Source organism: Oncorhynchus mykiss, chromosome 16 (assembly GCF_013265735.2).
Source record: "Oncorhynchus mykiss isolate Arlee chromosome 16, USDA_OmykA_1.1, whole genome shotgun sequence".
Classification (NCBI taxonomy): domain Eukaryota; kingdom Metazoa; phylum Chordata; class Actinopteri; order Salmoniformes; family Salmonidae; genus Oncorhynchus; species Oncorhynchus mykiss.
Genome location: NC_048580.1, coordinates 54078171 through 54098880, shown reverse-complemented (window position 1 = coordinate 54098880; position 20710 = coordinate 54078171). Strand labels below are relative to the sequence as shown.

Genomic DNA, 20710 nt, shown 5'->3' with positions numbered 1-20710 from the left:
AATCATATTTGAGGAGAACGATGACGATACCATTAAAGACGTTTGAAAGACCTCCACTTCCTCCAAAGCCAAAGGGTATTTTTATTGATACACTTTCATCTCATCAGGTGTGGGTATGTGTGCATATCACATTTTATTTGTCACATGCTTTGTAAACAACAGGTGGAGTTAAAGTGAAATGCTTACTTATTGGCCCCAACAATGTGTCTCCAGGGGTCAGTGTTTTGGGGTCATAAATAGGATGCCACTGGAGATAACTGATAGCCCTAAGTCCACTCGAAGGTTGTCACCACTGTGTAGTAGACAGTAAAACAGGTGCCAATTAAAACAATTTAATAACATGACAGTAATTACACAAATTGTGTATTGAAGCAGTTAATTCAGAAACAGGGAGAAATAACAGGTAAAACCAATGGACACTGCCACAATCACAGCTATTCAGTTCCCTAGGCGATGCTGCTGCCTCCCCTGGTCTGCTGTTTGGGAGCAATAGACTTCCTGCGCGCCCCTTTGTTCGAGCTGAAGCGTACATGAGCACCACGCTTGTTGTTCCTCTTCTGCTTGCCCAGCATGTCAGCCCCGTCCTGGGTCTTCTGCTGCTGCTCCTTCAGTAGCTCAGGTACTGGAGGCTGGATGATGGGCAGCAGGGATGTGCAGGGCATTGACTTGTACACCCGTAGCTGCAATGGACAATGAAGAATGTTAGAGTAGGAGCTGAATACACACAGAATTTGTATTTTTGTCTCCTATGAGGCTTGACATCTATGCTTGCTGTATATAATGTGACATTATGAGGTAAATCCTCCAGGGTTGGGGTCAATTCCAGTTTAATTAGAAATTAAATTGTTGAATTCACTAATGAAGTGGAGAATTAACATTGAATTCAATTCAAATGAACAATCTTCAAGTTATGGAATTTAAATTAGACTGCTTGAATTGGGAAAAACATTTAATCTTTGGAATTGAATATTTGTACATTTCCCAGTAATTTTAATTAATGACCTTAGTATTTTTTTAAATCACTGCAGGTGTTAAATCATTTCAACATGTTTTTATATATTTCCAGCTAGGCAGTCTGAACAGTGACATGATAAGCCTGAAAGCCTGAGGGAATTGAATTCATATTGGGATTTGTGGAATTGTCAGGGATATTGAATTGGGAATTTAATTATTTGAATTGAACCAACATTGGAATTGAGAGGAAATTAATTCTCTCTGAATTCAAAGACTGACCTGGAATTTTGAGTTAATTAAATGGAATTTACATGGAGAGCCCAGCTAGCACATTTGGTTTCTTGAAAGTTGTGGGAACGCACGTTTTTGGATTACCATTGTTTCAGGGAGCAAAGCCATACGTTTCCTAACCGGTGAAACTGAACGTTTTTTTAAACGTTCTGAGAATGGATGTTTTGCCTGTTCTGGGAACATTCATTTGTAGTTTGCAGGGAAGTCAAAACATTTTACTATGGTTCCCAGAATGTTTTCCTGAGAAGTTTTATAATTTCTGTTCTCAGAACATTAAGTTATTTGAAGATTTTTGAACAACTTAACTTTCGCTGAATGTTTCAGTAAGACTTAATAACACTGCTAACTTTGTTTGGTTTAACTGTTTTGAACTCCAAGCACAGATAGGACACAGAAATGAATTTGGTTATGCATTAATCATGCAAACACATTTATTTATTTATTGTGGCACGTGTCAGTGAGATTCAAACCTATGATCTCTTCTATATACCTGGAATTAGTCCACTGTGCCACCAGGATGGTGTTTTTAAAATTCATACAAAGCTGTTCATTTTAATCTACTCAAAACAGACCACATTTCAAAGGAAATAAGCACTCTTTAAGATGAGGCGTGGCAAATTAGTGGGCGCAGCAAACACACCTGAACACACTTAAGATGGAGGATAGAGTGTTTTGTTATTGCTGAGAATGGAATGCATGTTTTTAAATCGCATTCTTAGAATGTTATTTTTTTTGGAAAGTTCTTAATGTTTTGACAACATGACTCTAAATAGAACCACGAGGAAACCTGCAGAAAAAATGCTGAAGTACTGAAATTCCCACAGAAAATTGTTGTTTCTTAAATGTTCTCAGAACAATGAGAACATTACTTTAAAATAGAACCACAAGGAAACGTTATGCTGAAGCAAGCGGTACTGGAGCACCAAGTCTGGGACCAACAGGCTCCTGAATAGCTTCTACCCCCCAAGCCATAAGGTTGCTCAACAGTTAATCAAATGCTTCCCGGAATATTTGCATTGACCCCCTTTTTATTTGCACTGAATCTCTTGAATCTCTATGCAGACTCACTGGTCTCTACCCACATACTACACTGACACTCCAACACACACCCACCCACCCATGCACACATATTGACGCCACATGCACGCACATACTCTTTCACATATGCTGCTGTTACTCTGTTTATTATCAAACCTGATTGCCTACCCCTACCTACATGTCACAAGAGGTTGGTGGCATCTTAATTGGGGAGGACAGGCTCGTGGTAATGGCTGGAGCGGAATGGTATCAAATACATGGTTTCCATGTGTTGATAAGATTGCATTTACTGTATTACCTCTACCTCTTACCCCTTGCATATTGACTCGGTAGCGGTACTCCTTGAATATAGTCTCGTTGTTATTTTATTGTGTTACTATTTTTTAACTCTGAATTGTTGGGAAAGGGCACGTAAGTAAGCATTTCACAGTAAAGTCTACACCTGTTGCATTCGACGTAACAAATCAAGTTGTATTTGTTTTGAAGTACCAAAATTCCCACCTAAGAAACATATGGTTCTCAGAATGTGCTAGCTGGGTATCCTGCTCTATTCCCAGAATGCTGTGGGAAGGTTGTATGCAAAATAACCATAGGACAACCACACGCTCACCAAGCTCTGAGAAACATATGGTTCTCAGAACGTTAAGTGACCGCTGGGAGGTCATTGAATTTGTGGAATTTACCCCAACCCTAATAGTCTCATGCGGAGGAACAAGGAGATGGTCATGGTAAAAATGGGAAGCACCCACCTGCTCTCGGCTGCTAAAGGACACCTGGAGGTCCGGGGGACAGGAGGGCAGGTGGTGCCTCACTTTCTGCTTGTAGGCAAGCCCCAGGATGGCACTCGTCTGCAGGGGAAATACAACAAGTAATGCTCTCTCACACCTAAACCCAACCACACTTTACAGTGCTATATAACATTCAAATTCAAATTGATTCATTTGAACAATATAACCACAAAGATTTGAAAGTAAGATTGTGGAACTAACAATTCAATGTGATATGGTTGGCCATATATATGGAGCACCTATGTATCCCCACTATCCAGTACCCCGTTGTCATCCTCCTGCCGCTCACCTGTTTGCCCTTCTCTTGCCAGTGCTGCCAGGTCTCCTCGATCTGGTCGTTGCTGTACTGGGCGATGCGTGGGTCGGCTGGCACCAGCTCCTGCAGGTCAGAGGCAGTGCTGGCCATGGCTGTATGCCGGAGCTTCTGCTGGGTCAGTGTCTCCAGGATACGTTTGGCACAGCTGTTTAGTTTTTTGGGCTCAGTTCAGTAAATCTTTATCGTCACAGGTGGGCAATGTGTGCAGCATTAGAAATGTAAAACCATAGAGCCACAACACACAATATAAGAAATAGGAAAAGCGTGTAGGCTTACTGTATAATAGGACATGTTTAAGTAAAAAAACAATGGCTCAGCAATGCACTCACAACAGAGGAGTCACAGTGAGACCAAAAACTCCCAGGTTGCACTTTGCCCTTTGGGGTTTGAGACTCACTTCCAGTGGGGTTGTGTTCCCTGGTTGAGCACTTTGAGGGTCTGGCAGGAGCCAACCCTCCTCAGGTCCACTGGCAGTTCCCAGGGGAAGGCATGGTGGTCTCCAACACGCCACTGGGCCTGGCCAAACGTGCCTGAAGAAAATACTTCTAGTTAGCGTGACATTACCTCTACCCTAGCCTCCAACCAGCCATGCGCATCTATCCTCTATTATGACTGATAGCTCAAACATTGTATTGTGATTATATTTGACTGTACAGATGTGATTCAATAAATAAATAAAAAATAAAAAAAGACTGATAGCAAGACCCCCACAGTCCTAAAAGCATTTCACTGTTACGGAGCAAGCATGTGTCAAATAAAACTTGATTTGAAATGATATCATTTTCATCTAGGTGCTTTTGAAACAAGATCACACAGGGCAGCAAGTACACTACTGGTTAAGAGCGTTGGGCCAGTAACCGAAAGGTTGCCGTGTCGAATCCCAGAGGCGACTAAGTTCAAAAAAACTTCTGATGTGCCCTTGAGCAAGGCACTTAACCCTAATTACTCCTGAAGTCGCTCTGGATAAGAGCTTCTGGTAAAATGTAAAAATGAGACCGCAACAGGCCCATATGAGAGCACCACACCTATGTAGCTGCCAGCGATGGTCCACAGTCGCACATTACAATCCAGGCTGGCGGTGACAATGAGGCGGAAACGTTCCACATACTCCAGACTAACAATGCCCTTCAGGTGACCCCGCCAGGAGCTGAGGAGGGGCGGAGGGGTGAGGGAGACGCTCCAGCCATCCACCACCTGTCAAAGTGGAAACCGTGAAGAATTAATGAATAAATGAGACAGGGTTATAAACTCTACAATCCTCTTTGATTGGAATGAAATGGATAATGTGGTGAAAATAATATATCCATGTACACTGAGTGTATAAAATATTATGAACAAATGCTCTTTCCATGACAGTGTAGATGAAGAAGAGGAGACCGGTTAAAGAAGGATTTTTAAACCTTGAGACAAATTAAATATTGGATTGTGTATGTGTGCCATTCAGAGGGTGAATGGGCAAGACAAAATATTTAAGTGCCTTTATGGTAGTAGGTGCCATGTGCACTGGTTTGTGTCAAGAACTGCAACGTTGCTGGATTTTTCATGCTCAACAGTTTCCCATGTGTATCAAGAATGGTCCACCACCCAAAGGACATCCAGCCAACTTGACATAACTATGGGAAGCATTGGAGTAAACATGGGCCAACATCCCTGTGGAACACTTTTGACACCCTGTAGAGGGCAAAAGAGGGTGCAACTCAATATTAGGAAGGTGTTCTTAATGTTTTGTACACTCAGTGTATATTAATTAGTCAGTGAGAAAGCAACAATGGATTTGTTGCTATGTATTTTCAATATTTATTTCCCAGAAAGCCACTGAAATCAACATGTAAAATTTGTCTGAACAGGGTCGTGTGCGGTAGGCCCGAAGCAGAGAAAACGTTTTAAAATGGAGGATGTGCCACAGAAACTTGCGTAACACTGATATCGGTCTTCTGTTGCAAAACATTTCACTACAGTGTGCCATACAGAACATGACTGATTTTGTAACCATCTCCTCCTACTCTTACCCACCAAATTAGAATGGTTTATTAGAAATTAGAAAGGTTTATGACATGTTACTCTTGTATGTTCTCTCTCTATGCTGCACCTCGGTTCTCTTCTCCACCTTCATCCTGCGAGGCCCAGTCACCTTACAGTACCTGGGGATGAGGCTGGGCAGATGAACGGCCTTTTCCAGAGGGGCCATCCCCTCCCGCTCCCCTTGCATACAGAAGCAGTACCTCTCTATGTCCCACAGCTGTGGAGGGGGATAGAAAGTGTTAACTGTAAGTGGCTTCAGATAAGCGTCTGCTAGCAGCAAACAACCATATTCACATACAGTGGGGAGAACAAGTATTTGATACACTGCCGATTTTTGCAGGTTTTCGACTTACAAAGCATGTACAGGTCTGTAATTTTTATCGTAGGTACACTTCAACTTTGAGAGACGGAATCTAAAACAAAAATCCAGAAAATCACATTGTATGATTTTTAAGTAATTAATTAGCATTTTATTGCATGACATAAGTATTCGATCACCTACTAACCAGTAAGAATTCCAGCTCTCACAGACCTGTTAGTTTTTCTTTAAGAAGCCCTCCTGTTCTCCACTCATTACCTGTATTAACTGCACCTGTTTGAACTTGTTACCCGTATAAAAGACACCTGTCCACACACTCAATCAAACAGACTCTAACCTCTCCACAATGGTCAAGACCAGAGAGCTGTGTAAGGACATCAGGGATAAAATTGTAGACCTGCACAAGGCTGGGATGGGCTACAGGACAATAGGCAAGCAGCTTGGTGAGAAGGCAACAACTGTTGGCGCAATTATTAGCAAATTAAAGAAGTTCAAGATGACGGTCAATCACCCTCTGTCTGGGGCTCCATGCAAGATCTCACCTCGTGGGGCATCAATGATCATGAGGAAGGTGAGGGATCAGACCAGAACTACACAGCAGGACCTGGTCAATGACCTGAAGAGAGCTGGGACCACAGTCTCAAAGAAAACCATTAGTAACACACTACGCCGTCATGGATTTAATCAAATCAAATTTATTTATATAGCCCTTCGTACATCAGCTGATATCTCAAAGTGCTGTACAGAAACCCAGCCTAAAACCCCAAACAGCATATTAAAATCCTGCAGCGCATGCAAGGTCCCCGTGCTCAAGCCAGCGCATGTCCAGGCCCGTCTGAAGTTTGCCAATGACCATCTGGATGATCCAGAGGAGGAATGAGAGAAGGTCATGAGCTTTTTGGTCTAAACTCCACTCGCCGTGTTTGGAAAAAGAAGAAGGATGAGTACAACCCCAAGAACACCATCCCAACCGTGAAGCATGGAGGTGGAAACATCATTCTTTGGGGATGCTTTTCTGCAAAGGGGACAGGACGACTGCACCGTATTGAGGGAAGGATGGATGGGGCCATGTATCACGAGATCTTGGCCAACAACGTCCTTCCCTCAGTAAGAGCATTGAAGATGGGTCATGGCTGGGTCTTCCATCATGACAACGACCCGAAGCACACAGCCAGGGCAACTAAGGAGTGGCTCCGTAAGAAGCATCTCAAGGTCCTGGAGTGGCCTAGCCAGTCTCGAGACCTGAACCCAATAGAAAATCTTTGGAGGGAGCTGAAAGTCCGTATTGCCCAGCGACAGCCCCGAAACCTGAAGGATCTGGAGAAGGTCTGTATGGAGGAGTGGGACAAAATCCCTGCTGCAGTGTGTGCAGAACTGGTCATGAACTACAGGAAATGTATGATCTCTGTAATTGCAAACAAAGGTTTCTGTACCAAATATTAAGTTCTGCTATTCTGATGTATCAAATACTTATGTCATGCAATAAAATGCAAACAAATTACTTAAAAATCATACAAATGTGATTTTCTGGATTTTTGTTTTAGATTCCGTCTCTCACAGTTGAAGTGTACCTACGATAAAAAATTACAGACCTCTACATGCTTTGTAAGTAGGAAAACCTGCAAAATCGGCAGTGTATCAAAAACTTGTTCTCCCCACTGTATATCGTAATATTCTGATATGGGAACGTCTACGCTACTAATCCTCCATGATTCTTCCGACCAACCATGATGTAGCCGGTGCTGTCCCCAGTTAGCAGCATCTGGTCTTGCAGATCAGTAGACATGGTGCTGATGGCCGTGCCCTCGGAGTGGACCGCCCGGAATTTGCCCAGCAGCCCCCCCAGGTGGTGGATGGACCAGGCGTACACGTAGCCGTCAGCTGCACTGGTCAGCAGGATGGCTGTGTCAGGGCTCCGCTCCCTGGTTCCCAGGAAAAGAGCCTGAGGGAGTGAAGGAGGGGATTTGTGTGTGTTCAACCAATTTGTTGGTACTTGTTACATCATTGTGACCTGATCTGCTCTGATGTCGTGGGAATATTGCTCAGTGTCTGAGGGTGTCCAATGTTGCGTCCAGACTCCCACTGACTGGTCCATTAGCCCATACCTTCTCCACAGCCAGTCTGGGTTTCTCTAACTCTTTTGCACTGATCGGCTGAGGTTTGCCGCTCTTGTGCCGCTGCTTTGGTGACTTCTTCTGATGAGTTCTCTCATTTTCTTTCTCAGCGCCTGACTCCCCCTGGTGGGGTCAAACAAGGTCAAATGTCAACTAAGAGAGAAGCCAATGGGAGGGTTAGAAGAAGGGTTGAGGTCAATTCAGTTTTCAATTCAGGCAAATAATACATCCTCATTGAAAACACACACTTCATGAATGGACCTTAACCCTGGTCAGCAGTTATGGGTCAGAATGTCTCACCTGGATCATCTCAGGGGTGCTGCTGCAAGAGCTGTCCTTGTCCTCCTGAGGAGAAGGGGGATGAGGAGGGGGTGCACCGGGCCCCACTGAGACCCCCTGGCTGGACTGGGAGACTGTGGCCTCCCCTCTGTCCTCTGATGAATCTGTCCATTCGCTCTCATCAAATGAGCCCTTAGACTCTGATGCCTCAAATCTGTCAAAAGCTGACCTGTCAATCACCTGGAAGGCAGGATTGGGCAACAAAAACATGATAATTTAGCCTTCTAGGGTTTTCAAACTTTACTTGCCCAGGGACCCCCTGCCCAAGCAAACTGGCAACCCAGGGACCCCCATCATATGTTAGAAAAAAAAGAAAAAAAAACTTGCGTCTTGTAGCCTGGGGCTATGGAACCCTGACCTGTTCACCGGACGTACTACCTTGTCCCTGACCTGCTGTTTTCGACTCCCTCTCTCTACCACACCTGCTGTCTCTCACACTGAATGCTTGGCTATAAAAAACAACTGACATTTACTCCTGAGGTGCTGACCTGTTAAACCCTGTACAACCACTGTGATGATGATGATTATTATTATTATTATGATGATTATTATTATAATACCCGGCTGATCATCTATGAATGTTTGAACATCTTGTCCATGTACGGTTATAAATCTCCACCCGGCACAGCCAGAAGAGGACTGGCCACCCCTCAGAGCCTGGTCCCTCTCTAGGTTTCTGCCTTTCTAGGGAGTTTTTCGTAGCCAACGTGCTTCTACACCTGCATTGCTTGCTGTTTGGGGTTTTAGGCTGGGTTTCTGTACAGCACTTTGAGATATCAGCTGATGTAAAAAGGGCTTTATAAATACATTTGATTGATTATCAGGTGAATGATAATGGCAAGTAGAAGTAATCAACATTTTAAAATGAATAGAGTTTCATTATTTTGACCTCCACACACTTAATTGGAAGAGGAAGTGTAAACTCTAACATACCCTATTAGCTAGAAAGGTATCTTGGCAGCTAAGAAAATATTTTTGTTGGCATGTTAACTGTTTCTGTAGATTTTTATTAATTGTGCTAACGCCAGTTAGCATTGGCTCGTGAAACTACATATGACTTCATACTGGACACAGACATATAAATGGCATTATGTTGTAGCTAGCAATATTCATAAAATAACTTTTTCTCCAAATAATAAAACAAATATGATAAAAATTACGCTGACCCCCTGCAGTACCTCCTCGTACCCTAGTGGGCCATGGACCCCAGTTTGAAACCCCCTGTTCTAGGGGATTGGTCAAAAAGTAAGTATGATCACTATCCCCTCACCCGATTGGGCAGCAGAGGTCGCGAACTCTCGCAGGCGTTGAAGCGGCAGAAAGCCCGCCCCGAATCGATGTTCCATACGATGATGTCACCACTGTAGGAGGCGGTCACAAGCATCTTGTTGCCGTGGGCATGCATGGAGTAGATATCCTCGGCATGGTACTGGTTCCAGATACGGTACTCCATCTCCATATCCTCCTTCACATCCCTGGCAGCCATAGCAACAACCACACGCCATCAGAGGAGCCTTAAAAAGGTACACTCAGAAATACAACATCATCCGGCATGAAGTTGTTCCGCAGTGTATGATGTCGTCACATTGCTCAGTATACATTTAACCCTGCAGACTTTAATGGCACATGGTGTGGATGGGAGGTGTACTCACAAGTACCACATGACCCTTTTGCTCCAGCCGGACACATATATCCTTTGGTTGATGTAAATGACCCCAGTCACCTGGAAAAAAAGCAGGGTCAGATGTTCTTATCCCCCTATTGGATAAGGCTGAACGAAGGTAGGCTAGCTACTGATCCCTGATCTGTAGTTAGGCTTAACTTCTACCTCGTTATCGTTCAGTATGGGGAGTGTAGCTAGCAGCGCTCCGTTGTTGAAGTTCCAAAGGCGCAGGCTACCATCCTTGGACCCCGTGATGAGGCGGCGCTTGGGCCCGTCAAACGTCATGGCCGTCACCTCCACCGCCTTCTCCGGAGATGTCTGGAATTGCATGATCTTCTCCCCAGTCAGGATTTCCCACACGCTCACCACGCCGTTATGACAGCCACTCACTACCTGGAACAGAGAGAAGGCAGGCACCTTGGGGTTCAAATGGGACAGAACATTGTTCTTTCATTCATCTCTTAATGAATGAGTTATTTGTTCATTCATCCAGCCAACTGGTGTTTTAGAGTATACCCAACAACTCACCTGTTTGAAGTTGGTGTTATAGAGAGCTGTACACAGGGGCTGCTCATGTGATGTCTGCAGCTTGTGAACAGTATCCACATCATCCACCACTCCATGTAGAACCCCTATCTGCACAAAGATTGCTGTTATAATAGGGGGAAAAAAGCATAGCTGTTGATGCTAGAGTAGCTGTAACATATTTGTGAGACGATAATCTTCCTAGGGCCTTGATTACGTCAATCAGTCCCCTTTTATGTGTCCTACAGTATGTGAATGAACAAGGTGGGGAGCATACCAGAAAGGTGGCCAGCACTAGGGTGTTGGTGTCTCTGTTGTAGTGGACACTTGAGATAGGGAAGCGACTCATGGTCACATTCCTGGAGTGGATGTTCTGGAGACAGGCACAGTCCTGCAGGTCCCACACACGCACATTCTGAAACCAAGAGAGACACAGACAGAGAATAGGAAAGAAAACAGTGTGATCATGTGCGTGAAATCTAGCAGTGCTTCTCTTACATTCATGGCAATTCTTGCTCATCACATTTCTCATAACATGATTTCAAGTAATCCTGATCACCGAGTAACCAGAGACCGTAGATCAGGTTTGTCCCCAGACAGACCTTGTCCTTGGAGATGCTGATGATCTTGTTGTCACTGCTGTTGACCATGATGTGTGTGATGGCTGTGGAGTGGCCCTTCATCTGAGAGGTGGCACAGTTGTTCACGTACGGGTTCCATATCCTCACAATGCGGTCAAAGCCTCCAGTCACTATAACAGGGATTCAAATTCAAAACACAACCCTTCTTTTAACTTTGAAATTCATTTATCTACACAAAGTGATTTGACAGTAAAAAAATGTAAGAAACAAAATGCAGGTGGTGAAAAAAAGACACAAAAAAAGATATTTTTGCACAAACATAACCCAAATTACTAATTGCCTTATTATTAGACTTTAGTGAAGGAGGATTCATCCTAATCAATCTCTTACCCAGAATGTTAAACTCGGGAGAGTAGTCAAAGCAGAGGATTCCCTTCCTCAGCTGAAAGAATGAGTTGCTATGATGGAGAAAGCAGTCACTTTTGGAAACAAATTGTATTCCTAAACATTTAGTACTTTTGTGAAAATGAGCAAAATGCTACTGTAACAATCAGGGCTCTTATTCAGTGTCTTGAAAGTATTACTTTTAAAGGGCAGCTGATCCTAGATCAGTACTCAAAAACGCTTTGTGAATATGGGCCCTGTTCCTCTGTACGGTCGACAGAGATACAGATACGTGTGAGTGGAATAAGGTAGAAGAGAGAGTTCCTGGACCACTATGTAGGAGCATGCACTGTGTGCCGGGCAGGGGGAACGTACTGTATTTTAGCCTTCTGAGAGTGGGGCACAGTGGTGAGAACCATGGAAGTTTGGTCAGATGCACAGCAGGTGGCGACAGCGTTTAACTCCGGTAGAAAGCGGATCTGATGGCACCAGTTATTGTGCAGGGCCTGGGGGGGGCACAGAGGCATGAAAAGTAGAGATACAGTAATGGTGTGAAAAAGGCGAGATCCTGATCAAATAAGAGACCAACGTAATAAATAGGTAATAGAGTAGTGTAATAAGGGCTGCTGAGAGGGAAGTGGAGGCACATGTGGTCAAATGGAAGTGTGGTCTACTATCAGTCCATCTTCCGGCCCAGGCTCCCCCCTGACAAGCAGACTATCATCTTCTACCTGATTAGTATGTATTAGTCAGTGATATGTCCCCAGGGTCACAGATGGGTAAATAGGACAGTCCCTTTGTGACAGACTGATCCATCACAGAGGTAGAGACACTCTCTCCATAACCCCATCCCCATCTCTCACAATGCTGTTGTCATCCCTTTATTTTTCCTTCCTCTCCAACAGACACAAAACTGTGTTGACTATTATAAAAATAGAGACCTTATCATTAACGTTATTTTCATCAAATCCTTTACATCTCTGCAAAACTCTGGAGCAGGAGAGAGGGTTACCGTCCACCCAAATCTTCATTCCAGTCCTAAAGATCTACTGGTGGGTGGACATTCATTCAAAAGCCTACAGTAACAGACCCCAATTCAGCATAATTGTAAGTGAAGTGAAGACCTTAATTAGTTAAATATTTGAATCAAGTGTTACTGCTGGGCTATAACAAAACCATGTACAGATTCCTGCTCTTAGACTGACCAGAATAATTGCCTTTGTAGAGCAACGTACCACTTTGAAACACAGGAAATACTTGGAGGTATTCTTCAACAGAGCTGGGACCGGGATGCGGCAATTCCCCCCTGAGACAGAGAGAGAGAGGGTAACCATCCACCCAACTAGCTGAGAACCATCATAAGGTGAAGAGAAAGGGTTGAATTATGTACAGTGAAGGGTGCATCAGGACAGGGAGGGTTAGTACCAGACTTAAAGGCCCCGCTGTTGAACAGTCCATACTGGAGCACATCACTGGAGATGAAGACAGACACATAACCCTCAATGTCCCCTATCGAAAACACTGCTTTGGTTCCATCTGACCTGGACAGACATATAGACAGACACAGACAGTGTGGGAAATTAGCCTTACACAACAAAATGCACCAATAACAGATCCTCCCTTTGACTGACCTGATGTTTTATCTAAATGTGTGATGCCCTATAGCCAATGTCACACCAGTAATTGAAAGTCCTAGCCAATGCCCTATCAGCAGTGGTGTAAAATACTTACAAGTACTACTTCAGTCGTTTTTTGGGGTATCTGTACTTTTTACTCCATACATTTTCCTTGACACCCAACAGTACTCGTTACATTTAGAAATGCTTAGCAGGACAGGAAAATGGTCCGAATCATACACATCAAGAGAACATCCATGGTCATCCCTACTGTATTTTATCTGTCAGACTCCCTAACCACATACTTAAGTATATTTAAAACCAAAAACTTTTAGGACTTTTACTCAAGTAGTATTTTACTGGGTGACTTTCACTTGAGTCATTTTTTATTTAAGGTATCTTTACTTTTACTCAAGTATGACAATTAGGTACTTCTCCACCACTGCCTATCAGTAATCTAAAAACATATCCATTGCCCTATCAGTAATATAAGTTGCTAGGACTAGCTAGTGTCCGGAAATCCAATGCACTTGCCAATGCCCTACCAGTAATCCATGACAACCACGTAGCCCTCCAGTCCAGTCAGAGAGAATACAATGTCACACTTGCTGGCGCTGATGTCATAAAACTCTAACACACAGACAGGCATAATACACAGAGAAACACATTAAATAATGTCTAAAGCTATACAAAGTGAAAGTAAGGGATGTTAAATTGCTACTACCGAATCTGTTCTGATGTGGTTCATGGTTTTGTTCAGGGTTAATTACAATTCTTACAGACACACACCCTCGCATGCACTTTCTGCAGGCTCCACACATGCATACACACCAACGTCTCGTCCGGTGGAGGCGATGGCCAGGAGGTTAAGGTTGCTCAAGCAGATCATGTCGGTTACCCAGATCTGTTGGATGGAGGTGGAGGGGGGGGCTCGTTTCAGCTGGTCCAACTGATAGAGGACAGATAGAGAAGGACGGTCAAAAGTCAGTAGACCACTACAACCACACATACACTCCCGTCCAAAATGTTTGGGTCACTTAGATATGTCTTTGTTTTTTTTGTACAGATGAACATGGTACCTTCAGGTGTTCGGAAAATGCTCCCAAGGATGAACCAGACTTGGAGGTCTAGAATTATATATTTTTTCTACAATCTTGGCTGATTTCTTTTGATTTTCCCATGATGTCAAGCAAAGAGGCACTAAGTTTGAAGGTAGGCCTTGACATTTATCCACAGGTACACCTCCAATTCAGAAGCTTCTAAAGCCACGACATGATTTACTGGGAATTTTCAAGCTGTTTAAAGGCAGTCAACTTAGAGTATGTAAACCTCTGACCCACTGGAATTGTGATACAGTGAATTATAAGTGAAATAATCTGTCTGTAAACAATTGTTGGAAAAATGACTTGTGTCATGCACAAAGTAGATGTCCTAACCGACTTGCCAAAACTATAGTTTGTTAACAAGAAATTTGTGAAGTGGTTCAAAAACGATTTATATATATATATATATATATATATATATATATATATATATATATATATATATATTTATATATTTATATATATATATATATTTATATATTTATATATATATATATATATATATATATATATATATTTATATATATATATATATTTATATATTTATATATATATATATATATATATATATATATATATATATATATATATATATATATATATATATATATATATATATATATATATATATATATATATATATATATATATATATATAAGCGATAATGTTGATGTTTCAACTAAAAGGGATGATGGCCCATGTTGACTCCCACAGTTGTGTCAAGTTGGCTAGATGTCTTTTGGGTGTTGGGCCAATTCTTGCAGCATTGCAATTCTTGACACAATCCAGTGCACACGGCACCTACTACCATAAAGGCACTTAAATAGAAGTCTTGCCCATTCACCCTCTGAATGGCACACATACACAATCCATGTCTCAATTGTCTCAAGGCTTAAAAATCCTTCTTTAACCAGTCTCCTCCCCTTCCTCTACACTGACTGAAGTGTATTTAACAGGTGACATCAATAAGGGATCATAGCATTCACCTGGTCAGTATGTCATGGAAAGAGCAGCTGTTCTTAATATTTTGTATACTCCGTGTATACTGTGTATAGACCACTAATCCCATGTAATAAGGTTTAATTAAGTAAGACACCTGCTTGGTACATAGGTCTTCTGGATCACATTACAGAGATAGCATACCATGCAAGATTCAGAGGGTTTAGATATATTGAGATGTTGGTAATCTTGGTCAGCCTTTACAGAAGCAGTGGTTTTAACAGATCCATGGAGAGACGAGGCAATCCGCCTACGGTGTCCTCAGTGGCCCGCCCAATCAGACGGGTGATGTGTGGCACCACCTGTCCCAGTGGAGCTGAACTATGCCGGCCTGATTTATTGCCATGGCAGATGTCTACTTTATATCCATGGATGAGTCATTGTGGCCAACTTTAAAATAGACTAGGTGGTGACAGGACATCCATCCTTCTCTATGGAAGAGCAGCATTGACTCAATTCAGGTTTTTTCATCCTACCATGCAATGCACTGAATTCCTCTCTCCTCAGTCTAACCTCTGAAGGGAAGTACTCTGGTGTTTTAAGTGTGAACACACAAAGATGCACTTGTACACACACAGTGGCGTGCACACACAGACACACTCACGTTGACAGTGCGTGTCAGTTTGAACCTCTCGCTCCAGTAGTTGAGGATGCCATCTCGGCTGACAGACAGGTAGCGTCCCAGCTGGGCGCGGGTTTTGGGCACGGCCCTGCCCTGCCCCCCGTTCTTCTCTGCCTGGGGGGTCTGGAAGGGGTAGAACTGCAGCCGAACGATGGGCTCACAGTGGGCACTGTAGAGAACCAGACAGAAACCACACAGACCTCACAAACCACCAAGACATCAGTCAAAGAACAAAACCTGTGTGGATTATTGGACATTTAGGATTCAGAGTATTTTGTTTGTCAAATATATGAGAAAAAAAGCGGCAAGCTGCAATATTTCTGAAGACCTGTTCTCCAACGATTCCATTAAATGACATTATCTTAGCCGTTCTCTGGTGATATTTATAGACTGCCTATATCCATGTCTCCTACAGTCAAAAATAGACCCCAGGGGGACTGGATGCCAGTGATCTCAGATAGACACACCATGAGTAAGGAGAGTAGCAGTGCTGTGTCATCCACGGACATGAGTTATCATGAGTCACTGACACAGACAGGGGGATGCATGCATGGCCACACCAGACACACACAACCCCGTACAGACAGAGAATAGGAAAGAAGGCATACACTTGATAGAACAGAAGAATGCAAAGGGCGTGGGTGTAAAGAGTGGGGGTTAGAAAGTATGGGAGATTCATGGCAAAAATCCTTGGACCCTTTGAATAATTTACATGTGAAACTACAAAAGGCACTGTTATATGCAAATAATCTCTTTCACCCTCTCCACACACATACAACTGGGGAGTAGTTGTCCTAGCCAACGATAATGGGAACCATCCATGTCTATCGGAGAGCCATCACTCGTCTCACATACAGCAGTAGCATCCCATCCTTCTCCGGTCTCCCAGGCATGGCACCGTACCATGACAACACACCTAACCCAGGGTCGAATTAATGGACTGAAACACAGAGGGACTGCTTGGACTTTTCCAATAAGAAACGCTTGTTTTTGTTTTCCATTGCAAAACGTTTTGCAACGGTGTGCTGTAATGAATAGGATCCAAATGAGAGAGCACTTACACAGGGACGATCTTTAGAGGTTTAGGGAAGTAGAGGGGACGGTTCTGCTTCTGTAGGGAGTCCTTCTCCCTGTACTCCAGCAGCATGTAGTTTAGATACTCATCCTACAGGCAGACAGGCACACATGAGCTACTGTATGTCCAAAGGCGAATAAGAAATGACACCCTATTCCCCACATGTGTGCTAGAGAGTAGGGAATAGTGTGTCATTTTGGATGCATGAAAAAGAAAGTCGCACTCTAGGAGCTCAGAAGCAAAATTATTTTACAACCAATGTTCCAACATCCAAGCTATCTTCATCAGAGTATAATGACAAACACTGCAGATCACTAGTTTATATAGTTTGAAAGGACACACACATACCGGTGTCCATAATCAAAGCTAGCTGTGGCTTGATTTCATTGGTTAATTTACAGATGTCAATAGACCTAAGTCATGAATGGATAACATGTGATCATAAATACAATTTGGCTACATACGCCTACAAACACTTATAATGATAGCAAAAACACAATAGCTTCAGATCAAACTCTACGTTGAATGTGCAGCTCTGCTTTTCTTTTTCAAGTGTTCTACTCTGCTAGCCAGCACCTCTTCTAAGCAGGTGTGCATTTCTGGGCCTTCATTTTGGGTGCAGCCATTAAGTATGTGGAGAAAGGTGGAATTTTTAAAATATTGCTCACTACTTGTGAGCATAGAGGTTTGCCAAAAAGTCTAATGATCCATGGGTTTCATGAGAAAGCTGCCTGCCTGTGGATGTATTCATATAGGGAGTAAAAGTAGTAAAAACATCAGTGAGGAATGACGAATCATATCCAACTCCATTTGAAACTAAAACAATGAGATCATGTGTTATTCAAATAAGTCCTTTCTCCCTCTGGAGTGGATGTTGCATTCCAGTCTTTCTAGTAGGAGTCTGGCCTGGATCAGTGTGTGTGTGTGCGGGGGGGGGGGGGGGGTATTCACTCTTCAGGCATTTAGATAAGAGACTCCCACCACAGTCACCCTCTGTGCCTCAGCACACAGACATCCCTGGTCTGGCCCTCTGTCTAGTAACAGGCGAGGGATCATCGTAAATAATGGTTTGGGGTGGCAGCTAGGGGTTTGAGGCAGAGGGGGCTCACTGTGAGAGACGAGTGGCACTCTTTGGGACATACCCACCGGAGCATGTAAAAAGCCTGAGGAATGATGAAATTTGACTCTTTTTATCCCCCTAGTCCCAATTTCGCCCTGCCGTGTACCCATTAACCCATACCCTGAGAAATATAAAACGCCTTTGTTTACAGTCCTGAAAACTACCAGCTTGGCCAGACAGACACCCACCCAGTCCACACCGCCGTCACAGTTGGTGTCCACCTTCATGAAGATAATGTCCACATCTTCATCATCAATGTCACCCATGATCTTCTTGATTGCCTCACGAAACTCTTCCATATCCAATCCTTTCAGCGAGGGAGAGAGAAAGAGAGGAGAAAAGAGGGTCATTAGGATAATAGTGTTGAACCATGGTTGTACAGTGGGGCAAAAAAGTATTTAGTCAGCAACCAATTGTGCAAGATCTCCCACTTAAAAAGATGAGAGGCCTGTAATTTTCATCATAGGTACACTTCAACTATGACAGACAAAATGAGAGAAAAAATCCAGAAAATCACATTGTAGGATTTTTAATGAATTTATTTGCAAATTATGGTGGAAAAAAAGTATTTGGTCAATAACAAAAGTTTCTCTCAATACTTTGTTATCCTTTTGCGTGTAGGGGGCAGTATTTTCGTTTTTGGCAACAAAAAAAAACATACCCATTTGAAACTGCCTATTTCTCAGCTCCAGAAACTAGAATATGCATATAATTGTCAGATTAGGATAGAAAACACTCTAAAGTTTCCAAAATTGTAAAAATATTGTCGGTGAGTATAACAGAACTGATATTGCAGGCGAAATCCTGAGGAAAATCTAATCAGGAAGTGCCTCTTATTTTGAAACCTCTGTGTTCCTATGCATGCCTATCCTTCATTTAAAGGGATATCAACCAGATCTTTTTCTATGGCTTCCCTAAGGTGTCAACAGTCTTTAGACATAGTTTCAGGCTTTTATTTTGAAAAATGAGCGTGAAGGATCACATTGCGTAAGTGGATAGGTGGGGGCTCTCAGAGTGAGTTTTGCGCAACTAAGTAAAGCTGCCATTGTTTCTCCCGCTGTTATTGAAAAAGCTACACACTCGGTTGAAGTATTATCGAATATATATTTTTAAAACAACTTGAGGATTGATTATTAAAAACATTTGACATGTTTCTGTGGACATTATTTGGAATATACGTCTCAGCATTCTTTGTCCTCCAAACACGACGAGTTGAGTTTTTACCAAAAAGTTATATTTTGGTTTCATCTGACCATATGACATTCTCCCAATCTTCTTCTGGATCATCCAAATGCTCTCTAGCAAACAGACGGGCCTGGACATGTACTGGCTTAAGCAGGGGGACACGTCTGGCACTGCAGGATTTGAGTCCATGGCGGCGTAGTGTGTTACTGATGGTAGGCTTTGTTACTTTGGTCCCAGCTCTCTGCAGGTCATTCACTAGGTCCCCCCGTGTGGTTCTGGGATTTTTGCTCACCGTTCTTGTGATCATTTTGACCCCACGGGGTGAGATCTTGTGTGCAGCCCCAGATCGAGGGAGATTATCAGTGGTCTTGTATGTCTTCCATTTTCTAATAATTGCTCCCACAGTTGATTTCTTCAGTCTTCCCAGCCTGGTGCAGGTCTACAATTTTGTTTCTGGTGTCCTTTGACAGCTCTTTGGTCTTGGCCATAGTGGAGTTTGGAGTGTGATTGTTTGAGGTTGTGGACAGGTGTCTTTTATACTGATAACAAGTTCAAACAGGTGCCATTAATACAGGTAACGAGTGGAGGACAGAGGAGCCTCTTAAAGAAGAAGTTACAGGTCTGTGAGAGCCAGAAATCTTGCTTGTTTGTAGGTGACCAAATACTTATTTTCCACCATAATTTGCAAATAAATTCATTAAAAATCCTACAATGTGATTTTCTGGATTTTTTCTCTCTCATTTTGTCTGTCATAGTTGAAGTGTACATATGATGAAAATTACAGGCCTCTCTCATCTTTTTAAGTGGGAGAACTTGCACAATTGGTGGCTGACTAAATACTTTTTTGCCCCACTGTATTTCTGATCATGCCACAACGTATCTTCAGACGGTGTTGAAAATGAGCACAGCGATGGCACTGCTATAGTCAAGAGGCTTTCATGAGGAGTGAGGCATCAGAACGGTACCCTTGTCTCCAGGTTAATTTCTACCGCATATAGACAGACGTCAAGCTAGTGGATTTCACTATCAGAACTGGATCAACAGGAGATGGGGTGTGGATGAGAGGTACGAAATCTATGTACCTCCCCCTCCGTCGGTGTCTGCTTCATGGAACATGGCCTCAATCCGTTGAAGGTGCTCCTCGTTGATCTGGTCCTCCACACGTCCCTGGTTCCTCTTCTCGCCCTCCTCTGGGGAGTTACTCTTTGTGCACCCGCTGCCAGCAGTCGGCTACACAAGGGACGGAATAGAAGGAATAACAGTACTTTTACATCTCTCACAACCAGACAATCAGACCAAGAAGAATAAAGTAGAAGGTTCTGTAATGCACAAGTGGTCTTTACACTATACCTGTGGTCCATTTTGTTTGTGCTTGTCTCCATCAGTAGGGGACCTGGAAGAAAAGTTATTTATGCAGACAATTGTGATAAACATTTACAAAATGTTGATCCTCAGTGTAAATGGCTAGACAGAAATCTTATCACTCAATGCACATACCAGGCCTCTGAAGATACCTTCATCATGTTGGTATTGCTGCCCTGGGGCGAAGTACTTCCCATGACTAACATTAGGCCATATGGTTGGTTTGTTGTTGTCTCAGGCTTTTCAACAATTGAGTTTCACTTCAATAATTGACATTCCAGAATAATGCACAC

The 20710-nt window shown here is 43.0% G+C and overlaps 1 protein-coding gene across 1 annotated transcript; it reads right to left on the bottom strand.

Annotated features, from left to right (window-relative positions):
• Nucleotides 1-89: 89 nt before the first annotated feature.
• Nucleotides 90-20614, bottom strand: LOC110491104 (WD repeat-containing protein on Y chromosome). The gene is given in 27 exon segments (XM_021564464.2): nt 90-680; nt 3033-3131; nt 3361-3532; nt 3785-3917; nt 4413-4581; nt 5477-5626; nt 7455-7670; nt 7834-7965; nt 8143-8361; nt 9452-9656; nt 9834-9904; nt 10010-10237; nt 10373-10480; nt 10647-10784; nt 10972-11120; nt 11341-11408; nt 11710-11840; nt 12570-12640; nt 12760-12868; nt 12871-12875; nt 13782-13899; nt 15658-15875; nt 16143-16165; nt 16737-16840; nt 18059-18177; nt 20138-20285; nt 20570-20614. Coding segments are annotated over 27 exon segments (3582 nt in total). The 3' UTR covers nt 90-446.
• Nucleotides 20615-20710: the final 96 nt, after the last annotated feature.